A 25,647-nucleotide genomic window follows, 5' to 3' on the forward strand; every position below is an offset into this window, starting at 1 on the left:
ACATAGTTCGATGACCAATTAATATTATGCTACTGACAAGAGCGTGCGATTGGAAACTGGTTCGTCTATTGAAGAAAAAAAAAGAATGCAGGTCGATCGCTGAACGAGAGATCGCAGGGGCAGAAGCGAGTCGACTGACGGTCATTGACAGACCTTGGCCCACTATTGAGGCGAATAAACACGCAAGCTTGCAATAAACCCACCCGTACCTCACGATCCATAACACAAGCGGCCTAGACTTTCCGTCTTCAGTAACTGCATTCAAGGCAGCTGGGGTGCGTCAACTAAAAGTGTGGACATGATCCAGGATGAATCGCGATTGATGAGATAAGCAGCTTGTGATGGATCATCCCTCTCCCCCATCGACCGTTTCAACATGTTCTTCGAGGGTTCTAGAAGCAAGACAAAACTTTGCAAATTGTTCTCAGTCCACTGACCACAACAGAGTGTTTGAATTTCTGTTGACCTATTTCTTGACTAATTGAGTGTCATCTGCTGGACTGCTGCGCAGAGACCAACGCGGGTTGACACTGCGCAGACAGCCAGCCCAACAGTTACTTCCCCAGGAATCCTTGCCGGACGCTATCCACCTTGATAGATGAGCACAACATGACAGCTTTTTCTCTTATCCAAACGACCAATTATGAGCCACTGAGTCTCAAATGGGTGACGCTGATTACCGTGTTGGCGATTACATGCATTGCGACTCGCTTCATTTCTGGTGCTCAGAGTCGCCCGCTTGCTCAAAATGGGAGAGAGTCTCGACGCCCCAAAACAGCGCCATATTGGATCCCCTGGCTAGGCCACGGTATTTCGTTTTTATGGAATCATCTTACTTTTTTGGAGTCATTACGGTGAGTGCTGGAGGCAAGGGGGTTTGAAAAGGTTCGAGGTTAAATTTCATGTACTGATATTTCCTAGCGACTCGACGAGGGAGTCCATCTTTGGCGTCTACCTCCGCGGTGAGACTTATCAAGCCGTTGTTTCACCGTCTATGATGAAGGCCATACTTTCGTCAAAAAGTACTTCAAGCAGTCCCTTACAAAACCAGGCTCTGACCAACGTCTTTGGCGACCCCAATTCGGCGCGCAATGCACGCTCCGTTCAACATCATCCATCAAACCCCGATATATCAGTCACCATAAACCGCGAGCCATTTATCAGCGAAGCGTCAAAAGCCATGACACAAACCCTGCAGCGCAACGTGCCAAACTTCGTGAGCTTCAGCCGAAGTCCCGTCGATCAATCCCAGTGGGAACGCGATGCCGACGTGTCCGCACCCGAAGAAGGCCAATCCATCTGCGAAGCCAGCCTCTTCGCACTGACACGGGCCTTTGTCGGGCAAAATCTCAGCTCATTCCTGATGGGCGAGGCTTTTGTTGAGAATTTCCCACTCTTCCTCACTGATCTTTGGACGCTGGACAAAAATCTGGTTCCCTTGTTTATTGGTCTGCGTCGATGGATTCCCACTACACCTGGTATTTCGGCGGCCTTTCCGGCACGCGATCGGCTTCTCAACACCATGTCGGTGTTTTATCGCGCTTTCAATGCCTGGGACGACGGCATTGATCCAGGCGTCGAGCTGCGTGATCTCGACGACATTTCCGACTTGGTCAAAGAGCGTATGAGGACGTTTCGAAAATTGGATCTGTCTCCCACTGCAAGCGCAGTGGGTCACCTCTCTCTTTACTGGGACGTGGTAGAATATAGCTCGAAAATGACATTTTGGACAATCGCCCATATCTTCGCCGACAGCGCGCTGCTCAGAGAGATCCGAGAAGAAATTTCCACCACTGTTAAAGCGTCTCGGCGCACCCGACAAGAAACAGGTTTTCCATTCGACGAGCCGCCCCGACTCGAGCTCGATATGGAAGACATGCTTCAACACTGCCCGCTTCTCAAGGCGTGCTACTACGAGTCTATCCGGCTACACTCCGCTGGAATATCCCTGCGCAAGCTCGAAACAGACATGACCTTGACCGAATCCACTGATGAAGCGGTCCAGCCGCGTACCTATAAACTGAGCAAGGGCGAGATCGTGATGATCCCGCACGGCCTGGTCAATTGTGATTCACAACGCGTTTCAAATCCCGACCAATTTGACCCTCTCCGCTTCATCGTCACGGACGAGTCGTCGGGCGCAAAGAGGGCTAGCTCTGCCGGTCTCGAGCCCTTTTCAGATGGGCTTTACGGGCCGAAGAATAATCCTTTTACCGAACGGGCTGTTCTGGCATCTGCTGCGAGTATCATTTCGATGTGGAATATTACTTCCGCCAATGGATTGGAGCTTCGTGTGCCGAATAACCGGACGACGTGGGGAACTTTCCAGCCGGCTACGGATGTCAAAGTGAAGATAAAATTGCGGGTTTGATATTTACATAGAATTCATTGAGGCTTCGTTCGCCGACTGTTTTTCCGCGGTTGGCTTTGGCTCGAGTGTTGATATCGAAGCGACCAGTAACAAAAGAGCATTTTTCATTTACAAAGATGACACGGGGTTGTTGTTCAAAAGCAGTTTTGACAATGCGTAGAAGAGAAGAATCATATCACACGTAGGGTATCTTACACTCAATGGCTCAAAAGGACGGCAACTGAGAGAGAAAGAGAACAGAGTCGGCTTCAGTAGCATAATAGGCGCGGATGGTCTTGGTCTGATACCAAGAATTGATTCCCTTGTTGCAAGAGTCGCCCAACAGATCAAAAGTGCGTCGTGGGAGGGTCGACCTCGATCCTCGTTTGGAGTGAATGAGAAACTCCAGCTAAGAACAAGCAGAGACGATAGCCTTTAATAGAGTCATGTGAGAAAAAGCATTTCAGCCCAGTCGGCTAGCCATGGAGCACCAGTGCCCAGGACTTTATTGGCGCCAGTAGCGCCCCGACTGATGGCATGCTAGACCATGCTTCCCACAAGAGATGGCCAGGCCGGGATGAGGGGTCGGTTCGAGAGATTCACGAGCCTTCCCAATAAGCCAGTCTGTCAAAGTGACAAACTTTGACGTTCGATCCCAGCCATTCGCTTCATCCGCGTGCTCGATCGTGTGGGTCAGGATACGACCCTCCTCATCGAAAGAAAAGATGAAGAGTCCCGTGAACTGCCCTTCCTTGGAGAGCTTAAACATAGGCTCCTCTCCACCCAACAGCACGCTCAGTCCTCGATTCGTCCCATTGCTCGACGAAGAAAGATGACTCTGTCCGGCTTTCGGGCCGGGATCTGAATCGAAGAACCGGGACGACGATGCGCCGTCGGTTTGAGGCGCAGCCTCGCTTTTGGCCTCGTGGAAAGGTTTGCTATCAGTCCGTGGCTCAGTTTGCCAGCGCACGACCAACCGCTCGTCGCCGCATTCGTGCTGATCGTGATGTGTAGGGTCGAGAATCGTGCCCGCACGCACCATGCGCTCACTCAAGATCTTGAGCTTCACATTCCCAACCAGAGGAACGCTACTCCAGGCGACGGGGACGGTCCATAGTGCGGCGCGATACAAGGTGCGACCCTTGACGGTAGGAAGGTGAGGATGTGTCGACGGGAAGAGGTGAAGGTTGACGCTGGGCGCGAGAATCTCCGGCGGAAGTGTGTTGTACAGGATTGTAGGTAGGAGAGGAGAAAGAGTCCGCAGAGCTAAAAAGGTTGTGAGATGACGATGAGCCACCGAACTCTCAGTCGTGGAGGGAAAGAAAGTCCATCTACTCACTCTTTCCCAGCTTTACCACCCGCTCGTCAGGCGGCTTGTGGTCTTGCTGGTTGGGACCTTCCCCGAGGCCGCTCACGTCTCGTCGAACACGCGAGGGTGAAAAGAACGCCGTGGGAAGAGACACTGCTGATGGCGTGGGGAGCCATGGATCACTCAAGATCCCATGGCGTGGAAAAGCGAGAGTCCTCCGCGGCGAGGAAGTGACCGAACGACCCGTCGATCTTCGACAAGTGGATGAGGTAGGTGGCTGCAGCGCCAGGCGGAGAGAGCGCGAATGCGAGGACAGCTTCGGCATTCTGCCTTGCGTTGAGCAGTGGTGTGTAAAGGTACGGTCATGCCATGGAGAATCAAAGAGGTCGCTTTTTCTCCGTAGTTCTGTCTGGTAGAACGGTTGAGAGGAAGGTTCGCGAGGAACCAAGTGTGGAGAGAAAAAGAAGTTGAATCATGCGGCGGGCGAGACCTCCGGAATCTTCCCGGTGCGCCGCCGGGAGCACTCGGGCCAATCGCAGTGTCCGATGGCGGTTTGTACAACAAAACAGAGTGGCGGCGCGGTCGAGTGGTCTTGAATCGATGAGGCGTGTAAAGATTGTGGGTTGATTTTGGACAATCAGTAAACATCATAACAGAAGAGGCTAATGTCAGGATCCTCGAGAGGTCGAGATGAGAGAAATTTTATGCTTCGGAGAATCTCGACCAGCGAAAATCTACTCCACGGAACTCAAACAGTTCGATGCATCATTATGTGTTCATGGTATAGTGTATAGGTATAGGTACTAATGTCAATTCTCACTTCAAGCCAGTTCATCATCGTCACCCATACCCAAGACCCGGCGCTCGGCCAAATCGCGGATCTTATCCTCCAAAACACCCCGGCCATAGCGTTGGGCAACCTTGGCAGCGGCCTCCATCATCTTGCCATTGCGATCATGCATCATCGTGACCAATTCCAATGCCTTCATACCACGTTCTTCACCTTCTCTGCATTCAATGGCCAGCATTTGCAGAAGTGTCTTGTCGATTTCCAGTTCCTTCCGCGCCAGCTCGGCACGCTGACTGGCAGTGGCGTTCGTAGAAGAGAGTAGATCCCGGAAGAGCGAAAGAAGCACACTTCCGCGTACAAACGTCTCTTCGAAACGGGACCCATCAGCCGTGCCTACATCTTCCGCGTCACTGGGGTCTTTGGGCGGTTGACTCGACAGAGGGACCTGGAAGTCGAACTCGCTGAGCAAAGGTCGGGGGAAGTAGGGATGTTTATCTCCACCCTTGAGAATGATACAGTGAAACTTCTCCTGCGCAACGGCCACGGGCCAGTATGACTCCTCTTTTCGTCCACCTGCCAATCGAGAGAGCTGCTTGGTGTCTAGGAGGGGCACCCAGCGGGCTTGTCCGGGCGTGCGCCAATGTTGCAAAACCATAAGAACACCGGTAGAGTCGTACACGCACGGGTCCTGTCGAAGGACGGTTAGCACCTTGTACCTCGCAATTTGAGGACTTGGAAACAGTGGATCGGATCAGCTTACCCCGGTGTCAGAGAAAAAGACGCTCTGCAATTGTGCACCGGTAGGCAGAGCGACCACATCCTCGTTCTGGCAGATCTCGTCACGCTTCACATTCTCCACCGTGTAGCGTAAGGTCGTGTGTCGACCATCGGGCCCTAGGGGTCCGTTGCCAATGGTCATGATGTAGTCTCGCCAAGCAGCACATGTCACAGCCTGGCTTTTCTGCCGATAGACTCGGACTGGCGTCCCAAAGAGCGTATACACCCGAACGTAGTCCTCCGTGGTGACCGCAACGATGTACGACTCGCTGAGGGCCAGAGCTGTCGTTGAATAATTAGCAATGCACCACTGTACGCACTTCCAAGAGAAACTCAGCTACCTCGAATCATTTCTCCCTCGGGGAGCTGAGTGCGCCAGTCCGCTCGGGTCGTCCATGTCTCATGTGGTCGGTAGAATATCGTCGCAGGAGTGCCGTCCGACGGATTATTGGAGAACAGCGTACCGTTTTCGTCTGGAACCAGTCAGCACCACAGTAAACGACCGCAAGTTACGCCACACTTACTAAGGCACGCTTTATCATATTTGTACGGGTCGGTGAAATGAAAGTCTCGGTGAAGCTCTCGGTCATAGAACTCCACGGTAACAGTGTGGTGTGTTTCTTGATCGACAGTCCAGACGGCACCGGTCAAGTTGAGGCCTAAAGCAAATTAGCAAAGGAATTCTCACGATCCAAAGAACATGACATACACAAATATCTGCGGTTGCCTGCCCACGGTGTGCTCCCCGGCTGGAGCAGAGAGTGAGTTTTGGGTTGCGAGGGTCCCGTATAAACTCGCTTGTGGCTGGGTTCTCCCATGTCGTCCTCGTCGTCCACAGGCCGCTTACCATACCAGGCCCGTTGTTCGTCAGCATAGCCGGCGCCATCGTCGTCTTCCACAAAGTCCTGCATGTCCTCATCGTCGCCCAAAATGTCGTCGAGAGAATCAAGCGACCCTGCGCGTGCGGACCGCTGCGGGGGGACTTTGGAGCGCTCAGCAAGAGTTTGTGGAACATTGTGAGAGATCTCAGTCAACGGCCCAGGGAAAATTGGCGCAGCCTGAAGAGGCTTTTGAAGCTGCAATTCGTGACCCTTGGGCACAAAGTTGTCGTAGATGAACAGCTCTCCATCCGACGTCGTGAACGAGACGGAGTTCTTCTTTGGGTGCCACGCCAGATTCAACACATTTCCAAAGTCGAATCGCTGGAGAACCTTTTGTGTCTTGGTCTCCCAGAGCACAATTTGTCCGTCGGCGCCTGCGGATGCCAGCATCGTGCCATTAGGCGCCCAGCTTAGCGCTGTAATATCCCCGGTGTGACCCCCAGCAAAGGTCTTCTCCTTCTTCCATTCAGACACCGAATAGATTGAGATATCCCTGGTGGCCTCGGCTACTGCAAAGGCAGTGCCGTCGGGATGCCAAACAGCCTTTGCTGTGGCTTCCGCGTCTGGCTCGAGCTTTCGAATGACACCGTCTAGTTTGCGGAGCGCTTCCGGTTCTTCCTCGGTCATCGAATAGACATACAGAATTCCATCTGTTCCGGAGACGGTGGCGTATCGGCCATTCGGATCAAATGTGACGTGCTTTGTACCCTTTCCTTGTTCCCGTAGATATTTGACCTGCGTCATGTCCTCGATCTTGACAATTTTGACAGTGAGCTCACTAGAGGTCCCAGTCGTTAGCCTGGTGGAATTTTTTGCGCTTATGAAAGGCTGCCAATACGCACTCGCTCGCAACCGCCACCCATTTGCCATCGCGCGACACCGCAATGTCTCTCACGGGCAACGCGCATCGAACAAGCAGACCCCCCATCTTCCCGGAGGCAGCATCGTAGGACCAGACAGTTCCATCTTCCGCGCCCAGAAGCACGACTTCATTCTGCATGCGCTAATTAGCAACAAATTCCACGAATTGACGTCTTGGTGATCGGCCCTACCGTGGCGCCAATCGCAAAATGTCCATCAATGCTCCCATCTACTGTTTTAGGCTCGCCGTCCTGGTCCACGGTGTAGATTCGAATTGCCGAGTTTGAGCCTCCAGTGATAACACGGCGTCCATCGGGCGTGTATGCGAGCACCGTCGTTCCCGGCGTGTCTTGTCAACGGGTTTTAGTTAGCGATACGTTCTGCGGCATGTGCAATGTACCAGGGCGACTCACGGGCTGGACGACCGCGTGGACGGTGAGGATCGAAACTCATCGTGAAAGTGCCCCCGCTGATGGCAAATCAATTGAAGTTTTGCGTTCCGGGGGTTTCGTTTCACTCTCGATCTTATTGCTGTCCTTCGGCACTGGCTTCTTGCACTTTGGCAGATGGGCTTGTCCGGGGGAGACGCGTCCGCGACGCGCGCGCAAGGGATTTAACTCTATTGGGAAAGTAGGGTTCAGGGCACGTCACCCCGTTTAAGACCCGTTGGATGGCTTCGCAAGTACAACGTCCAGAACCAACTATAGTTATACAGTTTATCTACATTGATGGTCGTAAGGAATGATTTTAATAAGACGGCCATAGCTTTTTTAAATGAGAGAATTTAGCAGGGTCTTCTCAACACCCCTTGGCTGTCAAAAAATCAAAATCAGTGCCTTCGTGGGCTTGATTGACCGACCGCTCATACAAGCCTCGGTATCCTCTTCGCAATTGTCTCGCCCGGACAGGTCCATCCCCACCCTCAAGGAGTGACCGTCGTTGCAAGATCCGAGCGCTCAGAATTTCTTCCGAAAGATAGACGTGGAGCTTGCGGCTCTTCAGATCGCATGTAATCATATCTCCTGTTCTCACAACCCCAAAGGGCGATTCTGGCAAGGCCGCTTCAGGTGATATATGCAAGATGATCGTACCGCCGGCGGTCCCTGACATACGTCCATCAGATAATCGCAGCATGTCTTTCACGCCTGCGGCAGCCAACTTTTTAGGAATGGGGATCATGCCCGCTTCAGGCATGCCCGGGTTCCCAATCGGTCCAATGCCCTTGAGGACCAGGATACTATCCTTTGTGACGGGGAGATCTGGGTCGTCGATTCGAAGCGCCATGTCGGCAGAATTCTCAAATACCATGGCCGGACCCGTATGAGATAGGAGTGTCCGATCTTTGGACGCCGAGGCTTTAACGACAGCACCGTTTGGTGCAAGGTTTCCACGCAAAACGGCCAAGGAGGACGATGGATAGAGTGGATTTGACAGTGGCCGAATGATTCGCTCATCACAAAACAATCGCTTCGACGACGCGACATCTAAAACCTGTCCAAGTGTCTCTCCACTGATTGTCTTTGCATCGAGATGCAGCAAGGGTCGCAGTACCGAAAGCAGAGCTAGCATCCCGCCTGCGTTGTGGAAATCGTTCATGTAGTTGTCTCCGCTCGGTTTGAGATCCACCAACAATGGGGTTTTCTTGCCAATGTCTTCAATGGTCTGCAGCGTGATCACGCCTTGTAGGTCCGGGTGTCGATTCGCGATGGCGAGCAGATGAACCACGGCATTGGTCGAACCTCCAATCGCCTGTAACACGGTGATGGCATTCAGAAAGGACTCTTTGGAAAGAAGCTCCTGTGGTTTTCGGTGGGCTTTTGCAACTGCCACTGCAATGGTTCCCGTCTCTTCAGCAAGTCGTAGTCGAGCTGACGATACGGCGGGTGCAGATGCGCCTTTTAAAGGCATCATTCCGAGTGCCGCAATGATGCACGCCATTGTACTTGCCGTTCCCATGACGCCACAGGTACCGATCTAAGGTAAAAAAAAACCGACTAGTAAGTATAATTGAACCTTCGAGAGCAGTATCTCTGTTATATTGAAGGATTATTTGGTACCGTGGGTGCGAGCTCTTCGTTGATTTCCGCAATCTCTTCGACATCCATCTCTCCTGCTCGGAAGGCAGCCCAATTGTTGCGACAGTCTGTGCATGCTCCCAGTCGTTGGCCACGGTGACTGCCCGGTAACATGGGACCAGTGACCAGAGGGAGAATAGGTTTATTTGCCGAGATCCCACCCATCAGCTGCGCAGGCACTGTCTTATCGCAACCTACATCGCTTCGATAGTTAGCTAGTAACCTACTTCTATTCATTTTGAAGGATCCAGTCCTCCGATTCACGTCAACTTACCCCAATCATAATACAAGCATCCAATGGTTGCGCCTTGATCATCTCTTCCGTATCCATGCTCATCAAGTTCCTCAAGAACATACTCGTTGGATGCGAAAAAGACTCATGCACACTAATGGTAGGGAACTCCACTGCAAGCCCTCCACTTAAATGCACCCCGCGTTTCGCGGCCTCGATGAGTTGAGGCACATTCGCATGGCACGGATTAAACCCCGAGAACGTGTTGATAATTCCAATGATCGGTCGTGAAAGGGCATCTTCGGAGTACCCCAGGGCTTTGATGAAGACTTTGCGAAGGAAGAGGGAGAAATGGGCGTCCCCGTAGGATGTGAGGCCTTGCCGGAGACCGGAGCTGGACGTGATGGGCTGTGTGAGGTCGTAATCGCGGTTTGGTGAAGGGGGTTTGGTGTGCTCGTGGTCAGACATGATGCATCTGAGGTAGGCTCAAGTAATCCGACCTAGTGGCGGTTTTTTGTTGGTGTCCTCAGAGTACTTGTTCTTGTGGCTTCCTCACCTGGTTATGTACGTCTCATTTGCTTTACGGATGGTGTCATCCGTGATGATCGGCGCAACTCCGATGCGGATTCTACTCCGCAAAGATCACCCCGCACTCGACAAGTGATGCCTATACACATTCACCTCCACTAGGGATTTTGACGGGGACTTTGGCATCCACTCGATTGATTTTGACGTTTGATACTTCCTTGTGGCGGGCAAATTCAGTTATGAACCCCTCCAAAGTCCTCGATCAGGATTGAAGCATAATTCCATTCCATCTGGTGCACATGTTTCTGTCAACAACAGGTTGTCTACCCCGCATTCCATCTACTACATTTGCCTTCCACTTTCATCGCAGAGCTGGGGACACCTGGTCCACTGAGAAGAACAAGTATTGACAAGACTGTGCCATCAAAAAGAAATTGGCTTCGCCATCTCAAACAAGTCGTAGAATTCATCGTTAAATCATAGTTTATACTGCAAAAACGGCACCATCGGTGCAACCTATTTGGAACCACATCAAAAGACCCTACAGTCTGGCCGTGGGACCCAACAAATGCCTCATCTCCGAGTTGGGATACTCGACGTTGAGAGATGAATCCGGACGCTGGCGGTCCCACGCCCACTTCTCCACCAATTCGGACTCCAGTTCACCGTCCAGCATCTGAACAATATACTTGCCCAGAACCGGGAAGAACTTGAAGCCGTGGAAAGAGCCGCACGTGGCGACATAGAGTCCTTTGGAGGCCGAGTGCGGGGAGATGATAAAGTCGGAAGACGTTGTGAACGCGTCCCTAGTCATCCAAGTCAGTTCTCTGTAGAGTTTCCCTTCAGACTTTGAAAAAGTCCTTCTCAAGGCGAAAGATGTGCGCCATCTCACTTACCAGCAAATTCGGTGTTTGGTCATCTCCCAGTCCGCACTGGCCGGCCCGTACCAAAGGTTTCGGGCCTCGATGATGTCCTGCTTGAGAGGGCCAGGAACCTTCCACTGATTGTAATCTTGCGATGGTGGCGGCGCGGAGAGATACCGTCCTGGCAGGACCTCGCGAGTATTCGTGAAGATCTTAGATCCCCACCACTTGAGCTCTCCATCTTTGGTAGGCGGAAGGCTACCAATAAATGGCTTGCCTGTTGAACACGCACAATTCTCCGATTAGCAACCAAGTCTCAACATCTCACCACACCCCTCCATTCACACGGTGGTTCCAAAGATTGTTACGTACCCTGCTCTGGAGTATACCCCTGGAATCCCACCGGCATGTTCTTAAACCTCTCATGATCTTCCTTCTTCAATTTTGCCATCCCCGTCGTAATCCCGGCAGCCAAGATCCGCTCTCCAGCACGAATCCCCGCATTGCCACTGTCCGCAGCGCTCCACTCCAACAGAGTCGGCGTAAACGCGCCCGTAGAGACAATCACCTTCGAGGCTGACAGAACCCGACCGTCCTTCGTCTTCACTCCCGTACAGGAGCCCCGACCATCAAATTGAAGCGTAACCACCTCGTCAGTCACATACCGAACACCCAGCTCCAGACACTTCTTCGTCACCGCACGGAGCACATCACCGGCAGCAGCCCAGCCACTAGCCTTGTTGATAAGCACCTCCTTGACTCCCGTGTAATCAGCATTGTCAAAGAGACCGCCGTACAGCTTCCGGGCCTCGGACACCGGCAAGGCGATAATGTCGTCGTTGCGCCCCAGCTCCTTGTGATGGTTGATCACATTCTGCGCATAGTCGCTGCGACAGGTCCAGTAGACGCCCGTCTGGTGAAAATGCGGTTGCCAGAGGGGATCGGTCTTGAAGATGTCCTGTGCTTCGAGGGCAAGTTTACAGTAGATTTTGTCGTCGTAGTCGGCGCGCACGACCTTGTTCCAGTCCCAGGATGCGGCTACTCGAGACTCGGCGTCGTATGCATCTCGATCAATCAGAGTCACCGAGGCATTGGGATATTTCTGGATGAGATGGTAGGCAGTAGAGACTCCAAAGACGCCCGCACCGATGATAATGTATGATCTGTTGTTGTTGGAAGTCATTCTAGTGCAGACCAGGCCCGGCTAGGTAGTGTCGACTGTGGTGGTAATAGTAGAAGAGGTAGAGCGGAAGTAGAAAGACGAGATCTGAAGGGGATTTAGAATGATTATCTCCTCGGGGACGGATGTAAAATGGCCGACGTCGAGGAAAGAAAGACCCGTAAGCTTCATCCAATTGTTGAGGCCCAGGTGGAATCCTTTATATGCATGACTCCATCACCATCATACGTTCGGGCTATCTCGACGCCATCGCGAGCTACTCCACACACTCACGACTGCCGGGCCGTGAACCGCGGAGCCGGTCACGTGGGGTTATACTCGTATACTTCATACGGGCCATCCGTGCGAACCGTCCTCTGATTTTTTTGGATTTTTTTTTTTGTAAAAGCAAAAGAGACATCTGACGCGACAATATGAGAATAGAATATTTTTCAAATCTCAGTCATTAGAGATACATTGATTTTCAACGACTTAGAGACTGGCTTCCAGCGCCAGTAGTTGAGTGACCGAACCTCTGCGGGCCGGGCTGGAGATCTGGAAGCGACCCGGAAAGACGGACCGGCTGGTCATTTACACGACGAGAGTGGGGGTCCCCCAGAGAGCGCGCAGCATCTGTACTTGCGAGACATTCTTCTTCACGTCTATGCAAAAGGATTGAATTGAAAATCCCGTCATCATCAGTTTGTCAATTTGGAGCAAGCACTGATGTTCTTGTTTATCCTAACCAGCCAAAAGACGCGGGTAAATAATAGTGTCCGCTCGGCAGGCGTTTCTTAGCCTTTCACTGAAGAACCACCCGCCATTTCATCTACCCGTTATAAGGCATTCAATCGGATAAGCCGAAACAGGTACGCAGATGGAATTAGGTAGGCAACCTCGAAACTCTTATTTGCTCGCAAGAGCGAGCTAACATCTACGGGACTTATGCTAAGCACAGAATATCGAACTGAAGGAAGCTCAATCGCATTCATAACCGCAATATACACAGTACAGATATCATGGGAATACAGTCGCTTGGGGAACAAGCACCATGTAGCGCAAAGCAAGAAAAAATAATCCAAAAGTAGATGAGTCACGCGTGTGGGCTAAATATCAACTTCCCATGACCAGACGCCACCAATCGACCCCAGGCAACGGAAGACGGGGTATGGGGTTCAATTGACTTCCAGTTCCCTGGAACAACGTCAAAGAACCTGCTGTTGGTTAAGACCATGAGCACCTCCGTGGTGCCACGAGGCAGAGTCGATGGCACTGGTCGCCGTTGCGTTGAACTGATCAGGTAGGTGACCCTGGCCGCTGTGGTTCAAAGCGGATTTATACTGTAAAAAGAGCACGGAGATCAGCATTCGCACAGAAGAGCCGGACGAAAAAGCCGTGCGTCAACTACGGAACATACCTTGAACACAAAGTTCAAAACAAGAGCAACAGCGAGGCCGACGCAAACCACGATCGGACCCAACATGTTGTCGAGGTCCTTTCCACTGCGCTGGCGAATGAGACGCGCGCGCTTCTCATACATGTACCAGCCCCAGGCGGCAGAGAAGATGGCGAAGAAGGTGTATACATAGGCCAGAGCAATGGCCACGCGGTTGTGCTTTCCGGCAGCATTATAAAGACCAAGCGATAGACTCGACAGAAGGATGCTGACGTGCAACCACTTGATGAAGGTACGCTGGTTAGCGAGCCACACTTTGCTTTCCACGCGGATGGGCCCTTGGTCCTTGATCCAAAACCCAGGGTGACGGACACCGGGCGGCAGAGAAACCACCTCTCGGCCGGTCCAGTTCTTGGAGTTGACTCCCAACGACTTCATGATAGCGGTGAAGCGGGAAGACGGTTCCTCGGGCTGCTCTTCCTCCTCTTCCTCTTCGGTGGCCGACGTGATGGTCGCAGGCTCACGGTGTGTTTGAGGCGCAACGGTGGAGATGCGACGCGGAGGTGGCTTCCTGGTGATACTGACGGATGATGGCCGGCGCAACGCCGAGCGACTGCCAGACTCCCCCCATCGACCAAAGGGAGATGCGGAAAGTGGGCCTGCAGGGCTACCTGCGCCACCCATGAAACTACCCACAGCCATATCATCTTCTGCACGCTTGGCTAAGCGTTCTTGCTCCTCGTGGAATGCAGTCTCTGGATCACGTCGAATGTCGTTTTCGAGCTCACCGAGCCAGAAGGGGAAGCTATTCACGTGGTCCTCGAAAAGCTGAGCGACACCGTGAACAAATTTGGAAAAGCGTGGGGCGTCCTTGACCAAGTGCGAAGCCATCAAATCGTTCACCCACTCGACATCATGAGCCTTACCGCGTAGCTTGATTTCAAGCAAAGCGTGGGGGAAGCGAACAATCTCGCCCGTGCGGATGGCATCGAAGGGGTACGACATGCGCGAGTCGTCCAAATCGGTGCGGTGCCACTCGGAAGGTTCACGGCAAGGACGCTCACTGTCCAAAGAGTCTTCACGAATCAAGGCCAGGTTTGTGTCAAGAGAGATACGGATGCGGTCGTCACCGGGGATTTGGAATGCGGTGCGCGTGTAGTTGGCCCGCAGCATCGGCTGCAATTTGTGCTCCTTGATGAACGACTGCAATTCTTCCACGTGGTTCTTCAGGGTTTGAGCCTCGTTCGAACCCTCTCCCTCGTTCAGATCCTCCATACGATGGACTTGTTTGTCTAGATGATACTCGTCATCCAAGAATTCCTTCACATGTTTCTCCTTGAGTTGCACTCTGATTTCCCGACTGTCATCGGCCTCGGTCACGATCTTCTTTTCCAAGTAGATTGGAGGCTTATCCTTGAGTTGTCCAGTCCAACGCAGCCTCAGCGAGCCTGCTTCAGAGGCACGGGCAACTTTCTGGTTGTAGAGATCGAACTGGGCGTTATCAAAGTAAAGGGAGGTGATGGTCGGGTCGTCTGATAGGCCGTCTAGGGTCTTTGCGCTTCCGGGATTGTAAATGAGGACCGGCAGACGACGCAAGATAAATGTCTTGACTTCCAGAACATTGTCAATGTGCACCCAGAACTTATACGACGAATAGGTATCGCGTCCAAAGCCACGTTCCGCCTCCTTCTGTTGCACATTATCCTGGCTCAGCGCCTCACGCACGAACGAGTACATCACCGACAAGCGGTGAACCAGAGGGGAGTAGTCTTCGGAATTAAAGGGCGTTTGCGACAGGCGCACCTGCAACAGAGGCTTGACACGGTACCGAGCCCCGCGCTTGCGATCATGCTTCTTGGCGGCTTTGAGGAAACCCGTAAAGTTGATTCGGCTGTACTTTTCCAATTCACTGACTTCTTTCGTGATATTGTCCAGCTCCCGCAAGACCTCGGTGGCAATTGTGCGTTTTTCTTCGTCGCTCAAAGTGGGTTCCGCCTGGTCCGTGGCTGTGGCCAGTGGGCGAAGCTTGGCCTCGCACGCCGTGGTACGCTCGCGGAGCTGCTGCGAGGTTTCTGACTGGAAGCCCGTGACTTTGTCCAGCTGCACGTTCAGCAATTCCTGCACAAAAGTCTCTTCATCCTGTTCCGTCCATTGGCTCTCATCCGAATCACTGGCGTCGTCGCCAGTGACATCATGCTCTCGCAAAAGCGTCTTCAGCTTGGCATAATCGATATATTTGCCCTTCCAGGGTGGGTAGACTGCGTTTCGCAGGGTTTTGCCGAACCTCATCCTGACGGTTCTTTCTTTTGTCGAATGAACCTAATCGGATTGTGGTGGGTCGTTGCTCACGCTGTGTAGCGCGGTATTCGTCGTGTTACCAATATCGACCCCAGCAGTGAGTCGGAAGCAATTGCCTGCACCTCGAGAAATCCGGGCCCCAATTGAGAAACTTCGTTGTCTCTAGTGCTTGTAAGTCGTCGAAGCTTGTGTCAAAAATAAGACAACAAACGCAGAATTGGCGACTAAAGAAGTTTTCCCATCAGAGAAAAAGACATGCGACATGAACAGGCCCAGTGGGATGGCGTCAAGGCTCGCTGCACGTGCTCCTTGCAGTGGCTAGCTTTCGTCTACCGCTTGCAGACTGGGAGCCAATCAACGGAGTTGTTTCAATTAGCTTGAAGCGCAGCTCCAGGCTAGGTCCCGGACTAATCCTAATCCGGTATCACCGTTCTGGATCGTCCGACGGCCACTTCGGACGTTGTGGCCTGAGTGGCTTGCTGGGACATTGTGGGGCTCTATTGAAGCCTGAGGCTGCCAATTATGGGCCGAGGCCCGGCCCACGACCCTTGATGATGTCTTCTTACCGAGTGGGCTGCCCTCGTCTGCCGACAGCGGGTAAATAAATCTCTCGAAGCGAGATCAATTTTACAAACCGATTCTGTGCCAAAAGGATGGTTATCTCTCGAATCTTAGCTGGCGGTCATTTGAGTAGATAGCCGAATTGGCAAATGTACATCAGGTCTTGCAAACATGGTCCGCGCGGGCGTTCCGGGTGGGATAGCAAGGAATATGAAAAGCCATCCGCCACAAGAGACTAGTACAACTCTCCGTTAATCTTTTTTAAGAATGGTGAAATTCAAGGCACTCACAACAACGCCTGACAGAAAGGCTGTAAATAGGTCCAGCGATTAGAGATGATATGTCAAAGACCCCTCCCCTCTTTCCTTCCACTCATTTCTCGTCCATATTTGTTTTCCAGGCGGTAAAGCGTACTATCTGATATTTACATTTATGAATGTCGCGCAAACGATTGGAGGCAGCCGATGCACGAAGAGCACTTCAATAGATCAATGGCTCTTGGGTCTCAGCTGAAAGTAGAAAAACTGTACAAGTCTTGCGAAAGTCAACGTACGCTATCCTAAGTCGTAGAACATCTCTCTCGGTGACAGTCCGTGGGGTTTTTTATACTAAAGCACAAGAGCCAATTAAATGTGGACAAGGTGTCACTGCGGTGGTGGTACCCACTCGGACGGCTTGATCAGCCGTCGAGGAATGGCACAAACGAGGACATGAGATGAAGTCCATACATCAAAGAGGAAAATCGAGAAAGCCTCTTCGCTGCTATACTGGAGCATACCAGTAGACAATAGCTATGAAATGCAGTTGTTAAGCAGGCTTGAACAAATCTTATGATGGCATGATATCTTCAAGACAAAACGACTTCAAGCATAAAAAGCCATTTCATACCGCCGCGCATACTGATGACACTTTCACAGTGCTGAAAAATCTCCGATTTAATATGCGGCAGTACAGCCCCCAGCCTCTTTTCTGAGACTACAACCTGCAATTGAGCATGAATCTGAAGGATCTTCCCCGCATTCTGCCCCGTGCGCAGTAAGTACTTCTAATCATCAAGCATTTTGAGTGAAAGTAGGTTGTATTTGCTGCTCCTGAGTAGCACTTGGAAGTCAAAGAATACGGCTTATGAAACCTGACAAGTACAGATTTACTAGCCCAGATAAATACTCGATATCTGCATCACAGCGATGCAAAAATCCTGCTGAATTTCAACATGCCAGTCTGCCACAAGAAGTTTCGCATACTCACCCTGTCAGAGTCTCCCGGTGTAGGAGCTTCAATGCGGTCGAAACCCCTGGTTGTAGGCTGGTGTATGCAGATAGGTCGAAGTTCTTCCGGACAGCTATACCGGCGCCCACTTTTTCCTTCTGAATAGCAGTGTAATCCAATTCGCCAGGATGTCTCTCTCTCTCTTCTCTGACTCTTCTGATTGCCGTCACCGTGCTTGAATCTGACAATTGGTTGATTCAGTTACATATAAAAATCGTGACCTACAGGGTATTATGAGGAGTCTTGGAGGTATATCAGAAACTCAGGCATAAACCATGTCTAAGTGGCGCTGCCAGAGCGATAATTGAGCCAGTCTAAATAATTTGCAGCGTAACATGCCGCTTGTACTCACGACTCACGTGTGACTAAAAGAAGATTTCTTGTAAGCTCTATCTCTAGGCCTTTGACCTCTGCGTTGAGTAGTCGTCATCCGTAGACATAAGCTGGAGTGCACTGTCCCGATGGGCATTCTCTCGGCCAAGAAAAGAGCCCGGGTAAGTGATCACCAACACAACACCAGCCAAGGCCATGAGACAGGCATCGAAAATATATAAGAGGTATTCTCTCCGCATGATAAACCCATTGTTGCCCTCAACAAATTCAGCCACACGGAAGATTGATCGCACCAGAATCAGGAAGCAGGCAGCGTACAAAGCCCACATGATGGATTCCCACTTCTTGTCAAGTTCCCTGGCATGTGAAATGTCTCGAGAATTCCTCTTTACGCGCCAGTGGAACACGGCCGACACAATGACGAAAAACCCGAAGAAGAGAAGTTGGATCACGAGACCACCGATGACGATATTTGCACCCGTGTTCATCGCGGAGATTGATCCAGCGGCCATGTATCCACCACCTTGAAAAATCGATGTTAGTTGATGAAAACGGCTTAAAGGGCATAGGGAAGGTCTACATACCACCGCATTGGAGAAGGAACGATATCACATCCCCGACCACGAATATCTTGGTCAGGTATCGAACGGACACAAGTGAGAACTGTTGACATTGGAGAGCTACAATGACTCTGCCGAGAGTCATATAGATTGAGGCGGCAAAAAGCGGCGGCGCGACGAGAATAAGCATGGTCTGAACGATGTATGGACCAAGAGCCTTGGTGTCAAAGTGTGAGAAGATACGGGCAATATAGCCCGCGCACTCAACTACAGTGGACGAATCAGAGTCAGCTTTCTAGAGCAATTTCAATCCGAGGCATATTCGAGTGCCGGACACATGGGATTCTCACAAAGTAGGCCGATGATGAATGGTACAAAGAAATAAGTACCATGGCGCCAGAGTCGAAGGCCGTGTGCAAAAGTGATCACCAAGAAGATGACTGCAAAAATGGCTGCCGCCACTATTGAAGGGGTGTAGCGGTATAGCGCGAAATCGATACCTCCGTCGCTGGTAGTGGTGGACATAGTAGCGGCGGTCGGTAGGATGGGAATGAGCACGGAGTGGGTGGAGTGGTGTTAAGCAGATGAGAGCAGACCACAAGATGGGGAAGAGACTTGATTTTGTATCAACTCCATATTTTCAGGAGAGCGATATCATACTAAAATAGAAACTTAATTTTTCGCCTTCAACAGAAAATTTCCCTACAAATGGGCTTGCTATCGCCGAAAATGGAACAGAGCGAATGCGAGAATGCGAGAGTGCGAGAAAGCGAGAAAGCGCAATACGATAATACGAGCGGGACTTCGGGTTTCAGTGACGAAAAGATGCAAACTTTATTGGAGCCCCAGCGCCACACCCGTGATTTTAGATTTGCACGGGACGGTCTTCTATGCTCTGCTCGACTCGATTTCCCTCGCAGCGTTTGAGTAGGTAATCCAGGAAGTCACTACAGAACCGGATCGACCTGAAACAGATTCTGAATTTCACAGAGCTCAGCTATCTATTTAATATGCCGAAAATATCATATTTCAAAGAAAATACATAACTCTCTCTGTCATGCGAGAACGCTGTGTCCAATGTTTCCACGCTCTCAATGGTCTATCATACTCCTTTATCGACATGTTAGGCTGAGATAATGAGCGAAATCAAAGTAAGATGACGGTCCGATTTCCACGAACAGCTGTGGAGACTTTGTCTGCGGATATCACCAGATGAGTGACAGCGTCCATTTAATCGCGATTTTGTTTCTCGCGTCAGGGCGTCCATACGTCTTTACCTGAGTGGAGCGGCCAATCAAGGGCCGGAGAAAGTTGGACCAGGAATGGAGTGATTCTCAGCCCTGTAGACAAAGTGGGCCTTCAATGACTATCGAGTACCGTTTCATCACTGTAGAAATTCACTGGAGGCAGCCAGATTTGCCTGTGGGGATTTTGTGGCTGTATAGACTATTCATAGATTCTTATAACTTGGTTGACGAAATGCCCAAATTTGGGTGCAAAGGCGAAGATTTTCAGGGGCATTAAGGCACGCCTTGACGTCTACATGGCACACATGGCTAGCAAGATTTAGGCAGCAGGTGAGTCGAAGAAGGTCTTTTAAGCCAAAGAATATACTAAAAAATTTGGTGACGCTATGTAACAGACAGAAACACAGGTTTCAACTGAAGACACGCTCTCGCATTGAAACGCTTAAAAAGCACTGAAACCCTGCCAAAGGAGAGTTGGGAACTTTGTATTCACTAATATGGGATGCAATTCTGCTGTCTGAGGAGTATTCAAACATCATCACTTGATTTGGATGCCTGCAGTGGAAAAACACCGTGCAAATTTGGAACCAGCTCCGAAGGCATGGGCGCCGGAGAATTTAGCCTCATACTGGCCGGCAAGGAGTCTAAAGCATAATACCCTATCATAGACAAATGAGGCAAGTAACAAGTCTTTCTGTTTCTTCCTCTTTTTTTTTCTTGGTGCAAAAATTGCGCATTTTAGGCCACAAACATCAGGGGGAAAAGGACATGTTTGAAGGCTCGGTTTAGAGTGTCAGGCGCATCATAGGGACCCCAACGGATATGCAAAAAAAGGATAAATAATACACCCAGATTATTCTTGCCAACTAGAGCATCTCTATTCTTTTTTTCCCTCGGCATGATTCCAGGAAGATCATCGAAGTTGGCTGAATTTCGTAACTTCCGCCCGCATGCAACCTAATTTGATGGTCCGCGCCGTCCGAATCTGCATGTTGCGGATCAGAGCCGCGCTAGTGAATTAACTGTAGAATATTCTGGGGCAACGCGTGGTAGGACGTTACATTAAAAAGAGACCCTGAATATCCACCATCCTCTCCTAAATCTTATTGACCGCGTCATCCAGTACATCGAAAGGACATTTTCCGGATCTTGTGGAGCCCCCCTCGGTTTCGGCATTCTCGTTCGGCTGTGCTCGCATACTCGTATTGACATGGAGTCCCAAATCCTGCGTGAACCAAGGGACCTCTCAGTGGGACTTGAACAAACCAATAAACGGCGACTCACAGACCCAAAAAGACTTGACAATCAACTGTCAGATATAGTATAAAAAGAGCCTCATCTGCACGATTCAAGAGCGAAAATCACAGTTTTCTCGGACTTTACCCGCAAAGCCAGACAGAATTCGCTTGAAATGCATTTCTTCAAAATAGGCATAGGATTTCTGACCATTGGCCAAGCTGTGGTTGCGTCCTCATCTCCAGCATGCCACTTATCCAAGGCACCCTCTGATCCCAACACCAGACTCAAGTCCGCCGATACTTCATTTCCAGAATACCGACCGCTCACGATAGCCACTGATTCCATATCCAAACCAAGGCCCATTACTACAAACACCTCTTTCAAGCTATCATCTGACGGCAAGACCCCTGGAGTGATAGTACTTGATTATGGAAAGGATATCGAAGGATATGGAACCTTTCATGTGAAAAGCCATTCAGGAAATACTTCGGTGTTCGAAATGAGCTACAGTGAGAGTCGAGCTCTACTAGACAATCACATGGTCAGTACTCTCCCTTGACGAGAAAGAAATGGGTAGAGTACGAATTGGTAGCACAGAGAAAAGAGAGAAAAAAAAACTCAGCTGATTCTCCTCCTGTTAGGCCGATGGACCTCTCCCCTTATCCGCCGCAATGGACACGTATCGCATCAACCGCTTCAACGTCAGCGAATCGAAGACTTATACAAACCGTCTCATTCAAGGTGGATTGCGTTATCAGAAGCTCAATCTATCCAGCGCAGGAGAGCTGGAGCTTTCGTTTGTTGGGTTTCTGCCATCCATTGACCCTAAGTCGACATCTGATCTCTCAGGCACGTTCGAGTGCTCTGATCCACTGATCAATCGAATTTGGGCTACCGGAGCTCGCACGGTGCAGCTCACTGAAATTGCCGCTGAAAGCCTGCCAGATTTCTGGGTCATCACCGACGAAGGGGCTTTAGTCGACAGCCTCGCTCCGCAACCGTTCGCGCAAGATTACGCCGCAACCATGACGACCTATGAGCTGAACTTCACGGTGAAACCAATTTCCAATGGCTTTGGATTTACGGTTCTCAGCGATACACTCGGCAATGGAATCTACCTCTTGGTGGATGTTGTGAACGGGATTGTCTCTGCTCACGCCGGTTCCTCGGAGTGGAACTCTCCCACATTGACGTCTGCTGCTCTCCCCCAGTCGGTCACTCTAGACAACTGGCATGACGTTCATTGCGTGGTGAATCTTACTCAAATCTCGATTGAAATTAACTCCGTCTCGGTGCTGGAATTTTCTCAAACCTCGTCTTTCTACGGCTCTTTCGGACTGGGTGCATCATACACGCACGCGGCCGTGTTTACGAACGTCTCTCTGACGGCTTTTGGTCAGCAGATGTACTATTCTTCCTTGACCGACAAGTCTGCTCTGGAAGACTTCCAACTGGGCACCAATCCATTGCCAGTCAGTGTTGATGGATCTCGTCGGGATCGAATTGCTTATGCAGGCGATCTTGACATTGCTGCAGGCGCGACATTTGCCAGCACTCATGGCCTCCAGTACATCAACGGCTCAATTGCACTTCTGGGCTCATTCCAAGAGCTTCCAGGCTTTTTTGTCCCCACCGCCAAAGTCCAGCAGTTTCCTAGGACTTCAGATGTCCAGGCCAATGTGACCGGGTTGCTCAGTTACTCTTTCAGCCTTGCCAGTGCCATGGCTCAGTATTACTCTCACACGGGAGATACTTCCTTTTTACAGCACTGGGCGCCCCGGATAGCTCGTCTGTTTGATTGGGCCGACTCACAGATGCTACCGAATGGCCTCTTCAACGTGTCCAATGCGATGTTTGGTGGTGACTGGGACTACTACGATCCTTCCCTCGATGGGGTCGTGGCAAAATTCAATCTTGTCTATGCCTATTCCTTGGCTCAATGGCTTCCCTTCATGGCTGATGGTGGACTGAATACCACGGTCTATGAGTCTCGCCTACAGTCCTTGCGAAGTGCAATCAACACTCATCTCTGGAGTGAGACCCTCCAAGCATTCTACCTTGCCGACTCTCACCAGGATTTCTTTTCGCAGGAGGCCAATGCTTTGGCCATTCTGAGCGGAACCGCCAACACTACCCGGAGTCGTACGATTCTCTCGAGTATGAGTCGCGATCTGTTGGTTCCCGCGGGTGCTCTCGCTTTCTCCAATTCCAGCGCTAGCAGTGGTTGGACCCAGAAGATCAGCCCTTATGCGTCTGGATATCACTTGAAAGCTGCGTTCCATGCCAATGACACTTTAACCGCCAAGCATCTTCTCAACACCATCTGGGAGACAATGAGTGACCCCAAGCATGCCAACTACACGGGCTGTACGTGGGAGACCCTCAATGCAGATGGAACCCCCGGACTTGGAGATTCCACATCTCTTTGTCACACGTGGGGTTCGGGACCAACTGCCGATTTGTCTCGCCATGTACTTGGTGTGCAAACGGTCACCCCTGGGTTTAAAACATGGAAGGTTGCTCCACAGACATTGGATCTGAACTGGGCCCGGGGTGCGCACCCAACTCCCCTTGGCCCTATACAAGTACATTGGCGCTTCGATTCCGAGGGGTTGTTCTTTATGAATGTCACCGCTCCGGCAAATACCCAGGGCACCATTTACCTGCCGAGCAACATGGCCAAGCCTTTAAAGACGTGCCGGGTGGTCTATGGCAGCAAGGTTGAGAAATCTTGCGCAGAATCCTTCACCGTTTGTGGGGGCCAGACATTTACCTTTCAGCAAATGAGTTGATTTTCTTAAGGGACAGATCTCAACGGGGGAAACAAAACTCGGTGTTGTAAAATCAAAACATTTTTCTTGTCGTGCAGAATGTTGATCCGTACGTTTTTCGTGTGACTTGAAGATCTCTGTGTCCAGTCTCCGTCTTGAGCTAGAGTTCTCACACTGTACAAAGACCTGCACTCATTAGGCGTGCTCTGCCTACTTTGCAAAACACCGGCAATTTTTCTTCTGTTGACGCGGCTCTCAATAAATTAGGCTGACACTGGTCTGACACCTTTCAGCAAGGTGGGTTATAACCTTACTCTTGACAAGTTCAAGGCAGACTCGTCCGCATTTATTCACATCAAATACATCCCCCGGGGGCCGATACCGAGTTTTCGGCCAGTATATGTTATCTCTTACCGGCTGAATTGTCTGTATTATTTATGGATTTCACCTTTTCACGCTTCTTTGCTACGGAATTGGCCTTGAAAGAGAGATACTTAAAGCATAGTGCGTGTTAGGGTTCGAGCAACACGATGTGTGAATATCAGAGGGACGATAAGCTAGTCAACGCTCTATCGTTGCTTGAGCCCTGTTTTTGATCCTTTCTACATTGTATACCTCTGCTGACTTTCTCCATTAGCATTGACGTATTGATGCTGCCTTCATTAGGGTATGACATGAAAAGCAGACGCGTGCTTGTACCTAGCCTTGTGAGTCGCGGTAAATATGACGACCGTTGTGGACAGACGGAAGGAATCGTGTGGCTACGGAGTTTTGAGAATCAAATTAAGCACAAATAGGATTGTGAGAAACTATTGTAACGATCGAAGTCAGAAAAATAGAAGATAATGATAGGCTTGATCGATTCGTGAAGAAGGCTGAGAAAGATCCGTCCGCCTCGTGACCATCCGAATCGATGTGTTGGCCCTGTAGATCAAGGTAATGAACTTCTATGATATTTTCTTATCCTGCCAGACTTCGAGGGTGTTTGAGGCCCATGCTGCTTAGTGCGCAAGCTTCTTCGGTTCCTGAGGTTCGAGCATAGCTGTGGTCTTGTTGACGTTTGATTGTGTAATATCTCGCGGGCCATGCCCCGAAAAAGTATAGGCACGTGTTTTGGAAAGCCGCTCTCTTACCTCGACGGCTACTCAGTCTATCCCACGTAAGAACCTCACGTCAATACACCTTCGACCATCTCTAAAACAATCAACGCGCCTCCAATGTCATCCTCATACTCCCAATGGTTCCGCAAGGGTTTGACCCTGGGGCAATTATCTCCCTTGACAAACCTGCCCCGTCGCGATGGGAACTTCTCGAAAAAGTGAACGAGCATGACTATCAGGTGACCAAGGAGGAGCACGATGATAATGGTTCCCGCTCTTTCGCAACAGCCAGATACCTGTGCTGCGATCCCAAAACCCGGAGTAGAAAGGCCTTCATGCGCATCTACATGCAAGTTCCCCACCGGAAGACTGAAATGGATGATGCAGATACTAGAAGCCAACAAGCCACAATGTACCATCCTAGGGAGCTGATCGCTTACTTGGATCTCACTGAAAAGGGCTCGACCGAGACACCACGGCTTCTCGGATACAAGATTGATAAACAGGATCGCTCAGGGCTCGTGCCGGGTGGTTTCATGATCTGGCTTGTGTGGGAGATCGTTCCGGGCTGCGCCTCGGAGACAGTAATGGTGCTGAACCATTTTGGGCTCTTGACAGCCACGAGAGGGAGCAAGTTCGCTTGGCCTTTCTCGAAACTATATCGTAAGTCAATTCTTCGTCTGTGCTCGATATTGGGGTCTAAATTACTGTCAACTTTGTAGCAAACTGCACAAGAATGGATGGGGCCCCCGTGTGGGTGGCGCACATTGCCTCATTTGGCACCGGGAGGCACAAAAGCTGTACGTTCCTGTCCGATGATCTCAGGGCCACAGGGCGACAAGTCCGCTAACTTACTTCGAAAAGCTACGTTATCGGACCATTCGGTAAGGCCGGCAAGCTCGAGCGTCCCATACATTTTGATGCCAAGTGGATTGCGCATTTCGAACTCGCCAAGCCAGAGCCCTCTACGAATGTATTTGATAGTGATTGGGATGGAGATACCTCACGCTGGCAGTGGTAGTCGAGGAAGTATCGGAATTAATATTGG

At 50.8% G+C, this 25,647-nt stretch overlaps 8 protein-coding genes across 8 annotated transcripts; 3 read left to right on the plus strand and 5 right to left on the minus strand.

Moving 5' to 3' along the window:
- Positions 1-609: 609 nt before the first annotated feature.
- Positions 610-2,371, plus strand: POX_e06411 (uncharacterized protein; the record flags this gene model as incomplete). The annotated part of the gene is made up of 2 exons (XM_050115233.1): positions 610-854; positions 922-2,371. 2 exons carry the CDS (start codon positions 610-612, stop codon positions 2,369-2,371), a joined length of 1,695 nt encoding a protein of 564 aa, XP_049967693.1.
- Positions 2,372-2,855: 484 nt separating this feature from the next.
- Positions 2,856-3,984, minus strand: POX_e06412 (uncharacterized protein; the record flags this gene model as incomplete). Its single annotated transcript, XM_050115234.1, has 2 exons — positions 2,856-3,616; positions 3,690-3,984. 2 exons carry the CDS (start codon positions 3,982-3,984, stop codon positions 2,856-2,858), a joined length of 1,056 nt encoding a protein of 351 aa, XP_049967694.1.
- A 496-nt stretch (positions 3,985-4,480) lies between these two features.
- POX_e06413 (uncharacterized protein) lies at positions 4,481-9,743 on the minus strand (the record flags this gene model as incomplete). The annotated part of the gene is made up of 11 exons (XM_050115235.1): positions 4,481-5,137; positions 5,210-5,508; positions 5,568-5,699; positions 5,751-5,885; positions 5,936-6,885; positions 6,950-7,101; positions 7,160-7,317; positions 7,382-7,437; positions 7,828-8,942; positions 9,026-9,237; positions 9,314-9,743. 11 exons carry the CDS (start codon positions 9,741-9,743, stop codon positions 4,481-4,483), a joined length of 4,296 nt encoding a protein of 1,431 aa, XP_049967695.1.
- Positions 9,744-10,344: 601 nt separating this feature from the next.
- Positions 10,345-11,849, minus strand: POX_e06415 (uncharacterized protein; the record flags this gene model as incomplete). The annotated part of the gene is made up of 3 exons (XM_050115236.1): positions 10,345-10,609; positions 10,700-10,943; positions 11,039-11,849. The coding sequence occupies 3 exons, from the start codon at positions 11,847-11,849 to the stop codon at positions 10,345-10,347; spliced, it is 1,320 nt and encodes a 439-aa protein (XP_049967696.1).
- Positions 11,850-13,030: 1,181 nt separating this feature from the next.
- POX_e06416 (uncharacterized protein) lies at positions 13,031-15,510 on the minus strand (the record flags this gene model as incomplete). Its single annotated transcript, XM_050115237.1, has 2 exons — positions 13,031-13,165; positions 13,243-15,510. 2 exons carry the CDS (start codon positions 15,508-15,510, stop codon positions 13,031-13,033), a joined length of 2,403 nt encoding a protein of 800 aa, XP_049967697.1.
- A 2,234-nt stretch (positions 15,511-17,744) lies between these two features.
- On the minus strand, positions 17,745-18,767 carry POX_e06417 (Protein RTM1; the record flags this gene model as incomplete). The annotated part of the gene is made up of 3 exons (XM_050115238.1): positions 17,745-18,205; positions 18,267-18,509; positions 18,593-18,767. 3 exons carry the CDS (start codon positions 18,765-18,767, stop codon positions 17,745-17,747), a joined length of 879 nt encoding a protein of 292 aa, XP_049967698.1.
- Positions 18,768-21,399: 2,632 nt separating this feature from the next.
- On the plus strand, positions 21,400-23,520 carry POX_e06418 (uncharacterized protein; the record flags this gene model as incomplete). Its single annotated transcript, XM_050115239.1, has 1 exon — positions 21,400-23,520. One exon carries the CDS (start codon positions 21,400-21,402, stop codon positions 23,518-23,520), a length of 2,121 nt encoding a protein of 706 aa, XP_049967699.1.
- Positions 23,521-24,736: 1,216 nt separating this feature from the next.
- Positions 24,737-25,620, plus strand: POX_e06419 (uncharacterized protein; the record flags this gene model as incomplete). Its single annotated transcript, XM_050115240.1, has 4 exons — positions 24,737-25,149; positions 25,218-25,262; positions 25,322-25,399; positions 25,464-25,620. The coding sequence occupies 4 exons, from the start codon at positions 24,737-24,739 to the stop codon at positions 25,618-25,620; spliced, it is 693 nt and encodes a 230-aa protein (XP_049967700.1).
- Positions 25,621-25,647: the final 27 nt, after the last annotated feature.

Source organism: Penicillium oxalicum, chromosome V (genome assembly GCF_001723175.1).
Source record: "Penicillium oxalicum strain HP7-1 chromosome V, whole genome shotgun sequence".
NCBI lineage: Eukaryota > Fungi > Ascomycota > Eurotiomycetes > Eurotiales > Aspergillaceae > Penicillium > Penicillium oxalicum.